Below are 4138 nucleotides of genomic sequence, written 5' to 3' on the forward strand. Positions count from 1 at the left end.
ATGCCTGCGGAGAGAGGGCAACAAGCCACCATTACAACCTACTCAGTTTACTGTGCCCAGAACTTACAACTAAAGGACCATTTCAGATTCTGTTACTATGAATGCAATACTGCTTAAATAAAGCCACAAAAAATACTCATAGCTCATAAAGGAGGAGAATAATGGGATCATTTGAGATCACAATGGCATTTTTAGTGCATGTATGACAACATACTTCAGCAACAGGGCTCATAACATCGAACATGGTGTTAGTGCTTTAAAACACAAAGATGCCCTGCGGCTACATATTACTGGGAGTTTAGAAGTCTAGATCATATTCTAGATGATTAATCCCCGATTTAAGGATTACAAACATGAGAACCATATACCCATACAGAATAAACAATTCTCACACAAGCAGAAAGGAGATGCAGTCATTAGAAGACACATAAAGCATGACTAATGGTTTGACTAAAGTCGCAACACAAGTATTTCCAGGTAATTAAAATGTAGTAGTTGAAAAAAAGGACGGCCTGAGAGAATGTGTGTGCGTATGTTTGTCGGCAGGCCCTCCCTTTAGACACAAAGCACACACACACAAGCAGCACCCATAACCGGGCAATGTTACAACAGGCCCCAAAACAGGCACAAACACGGATCCAGAGGCTGAGCCATCAGGGCAGCTGACAGGAACTTGCATGTGTATACGTGTACACACGTAGGTGTGTGTGTGTGTGTGTGTGTGGTGTACTGTGGGGAGGAGGTGGTGTGATGTCGTCTGACTAGATTTGGAATAGGACAATCAGGGATCGGCGGGTAGGAGTCTGCTACTGACAGGTAATGTCAAGGATGGTTCTCCAAGATAAGAAAGTGAGATATAAAGAAACAGTGAACTAATCCGTGCTGGGGCCTTATCATGGCCCATCAACCTTCTCCTTTCTAGCCGGCGTGTAATTGCACTGATTTGTCCTGATGAGAAATACAGGCAGATAATCAAGCAGCAAAACTCAATCCCTGATCACTTGATAGTCGCGGTAAAAGGAGGAAGGGGAGAGGAGGAGGAGGAGGAGGAGGAGGAGGGACATGAGAGTAAGGGAGTAGGCATCTGCGTATGTACTTGTTGGGGCCGCGTGTGCGCATGCGTAAGTCGGGCAACCACCATCATGATGACGGCGGAAGAGAGAGAGAAAAAAAAAAAGGAGTTTTGTCCTTTTCCTGCTTTACAAGCTTGCGAAAAAAGCTTTCTTCATCCCAGCTTATTTTGTGTTATCCTTTTCTGCCCCCCTCTCCTCCTATCGCTGCTTGTATCTGCGGGTGTGGGGGCAAATCCAACCTGTTGATGAGTGTAGGCATTGTCTGGCTATGGCGAGTCTGACCAGCCCGGTTTATCAAGGTCTCTCACCTCTTTTAAACATTGTTGGTGTGGGGGGTGGGGGACAGGGGTAAATCAAAGGCTAAGCCGTTTCTCCGTTTACAACTAATTATAACTTCTCTCACTCCCGCGTTCCTTCCTTCCTTCCTCCGTTTCTCACTTTCCTTTCTTCCCCGTAAACCTCACAAGTCCGATTCTTCGGGAGCGTGGACAAAAGGGGTGGTGGAGCCACAGTCCTTCAGAACGTCTAAGATGGAGAGCGGAGAGAGTGGAATAGTGTGTGAGCAGGGGAGACAGAATGTGTGTGTGTGTGTGTGTGTGTGTGTACATATGCTGTGTGTGAGTGATTGAAAAAGGGAGAGGACATGTCAAAAAAGTGAAAGGTTTTTTTTTTTTTTTTTTTTTTTTTTTTTTTAAAACGAGGAGTCTGCAGTTACAGGCTGTCGTTTAAGTTTTCTCCTGCGCGCCACACCACGCCGCTCCCTCGTACCCCCCCCCCCCGGTTCCTCCCAGAGAAAGAGTGCGAGATAAAGGAGCCTGTAAGGGCCCTGATTGGGTTTCTAACACTTATTCAGAGGAGCAAAGTGTGTTTGTATTGTTCCCTTCTCACCCAGAGTATGCTCCTGAAGAGAGAGCGACAAGCAGACATCTGAATAGAGAGAGCAAGACAGAGAGAATGAAAGAGAGAAAGGAGGTGGAGAGGGGAGGAGAGGGGTGGAGGGGTAGCTATTGGTATTATTGCAGGTCGACATTCACAATGAGCGTCTTTTGAAGCGTCCTATCACCAAGGCTCAATCATACCTCTCAGGTGTGGGAAATAATATCATGACACTATCCCCCCCCAAACAACAGGCACTTTCTGGGGAGCAGGATGAGCAAGATGAGTTCTGGCTTAGTGCCGTCATTTTAGGGGAGTTAACTTTCTCTTTCTCAGGCAGATTGTTTGTGCTCCCACCGCCACCCCCCATCCCCCGTCTGAATGTGATGAAAAGCATTTTGTTTTCGGGCTGAGAAAGCCAGAGTCTGTGACTTACGGAATGACTGACAGACAGACAGGGTGAGTGACAGATGTCCATCTCCACCTATCAGCAGCCCAGCCCGCAGGCAAGCATGCCTCCACAATTTTTTTTTTTTCCGTTCGTTTGCAGCAGGAACAAATTCACCCAGATCAGATATCATGGGAAATTACTACCCTTTTCTCTTCTTACATCCAATCACACATAGACACACACATGCACACACGCACACATGCACACACATTCTCAGTCGCGCTCAAACACCCGTACCCACTAATTCAGTGATAATGCATCTCTTTCACAAGGCGATAAAGAGAAATTTATTCTCTTCCTGGCTACTATTGATTGTTCTTATCTATCATATTTCAATGGCATTGTGGATTATGGCAATCACTTCTCATATAGAAGAGATGGGGGTGGGGTGATTCTATCAAATGAACAAGAATAGCTGTGTGTGTGTGTGTGTGTGTGTGTGTGTGTGTGTATATGTGTCAGGGGAGCAGGCCCTTAACCTCCGTGGTCCCTGCAGCAGTCACCTGTGACTGTGGCCTTAACCAGGCTCTCTGTTTACCCGCTGAGAGTAGCGTTCAGTCATTCAGCTCGGGATGTCTGCTTAATTGGGTGGGAGGGAGGGAAAACGTCAAATACGACAGACCAACCCCTCCACACCCACCCACCCAATTCCCCACCCCCCCCCCCCCCCACCACCACCACCACCAATCTGCAAGAAGCCTAACCCCCCCCCCCCCTACTCAGCCCCCGTCTGTCTCTCCCTCTCTCTCTACGGCGGCCATTGTTGCCGCTGAGGCATTCATTCCAAACAAGGGCAGCGGGGGTTATCAGTCAGTAGAGTGTGTGTGTGAGAGAGAGAGAGCCGGAAATCAACCTGCAGGAAGCCAACTGACACACTCAATGTAGCCATCAGGCCCACGGGGGTAAAGTAGGAGGGAGGGAATGGGGGAGGTGTGGAATGGGGTGATGAAAGAGGAAAAAGAGTGGACGTGGGGGGACAGAGAAAGGAGGTCGGGGGACAATAAACAATGTAGAGTTCTCTTCAGGAGGGCCGATAGAGGCCGATGAGCTGCGCTCAGCTGAGGAGAGAGAGAGAGAGAGAGAGGAGAGTTGAGAGGAACTTCGGTTATTTGTTGCGAGAGTTCATGGCAACTTGCTTACACTCATCTGCATTCTACCATGGAATGTGTTACACTTCTGTGCGAAAGTGTGGCGAGAGAGAGAGAGAGAGAGAGAGAGAGAGAGAGAGAGAGAGAGAGAGAGAAAGAAAGAGAAGAGGAGGGAAAAATCCCCTTGGCGGGATTGAGAACAAATCCTTCCAACCGGGTTAGCTAATATACAAAACACTTCCCAAACATATGCAGACACCCACATGGAGTTCGCTTCTGAGGCACTCACAAAAGCGTGGCGGGGCCGACGAGCATAAGCAAGTAAGCAACAGAGAGAGAGAGAAAGAGAGAACCCGTGCCCGGACGCACACGCGCACGCACGCGGGTTCAGAGGGGGGGAAAAAAGAAAGAAAGAAAGAAAAACACACGAAACGAAAAGGATGGCTAATCTCCGCTGGCATGACTCGCCGCACGCTTTCTTGGAGCCGCCGCTGCTGCCGCCGCCGCCGCGTTTCCTCCTCTTCTTCTCCTTCTCCTCCTTTCTGCGCGGGGGCTGAGAGCGATAGGCGGCGCGACGCCTCTCAGGGGAGTCGGATCTCTCAGGGAAAAGCCTATTCGTCGTGCACATTTCGCAGAAAATTCCTCAATGG

At 48.8% G+C, this 4138-nt stretch overlaps 1 protein-coding gene across 1 annotated transcript in view; it reads right to left on the reverse strand.

The window, feature by feature from the left end:
- ehbp1 (EH domain binding protein 1) overlaps positions 1-4138 on the reverse strand; it is a 151438-nt gene that overhangs the window by 68262 nt on the left and 79038 nt on the right. Inside the window, 1 exon segment of the mRNA XM_042066196.1 lies at positions 1-4. This exon segment is cut by the window's left edge and continues 884 nt beyond it. Within this exon segment, the coding sequence (XP_041922130.1) occupies positions 1-4 (4 nt within the window).

The sequence above is a fragment of the Alosa sapidissima genome, chromosome 16, assembly GCF_018492685.1.
Source record: "Alosa sapidissima isolate fAloSap1 chromosome 16, fAloSap1.pri, whole genome shotgun sequence".
Classification (NCBI taxonomy): Eukaryota; Metazoa; Chordata; class Actinopteri; order Clupeiformes; family Clupeidae; genus Alosa; species Alosa sapidissima.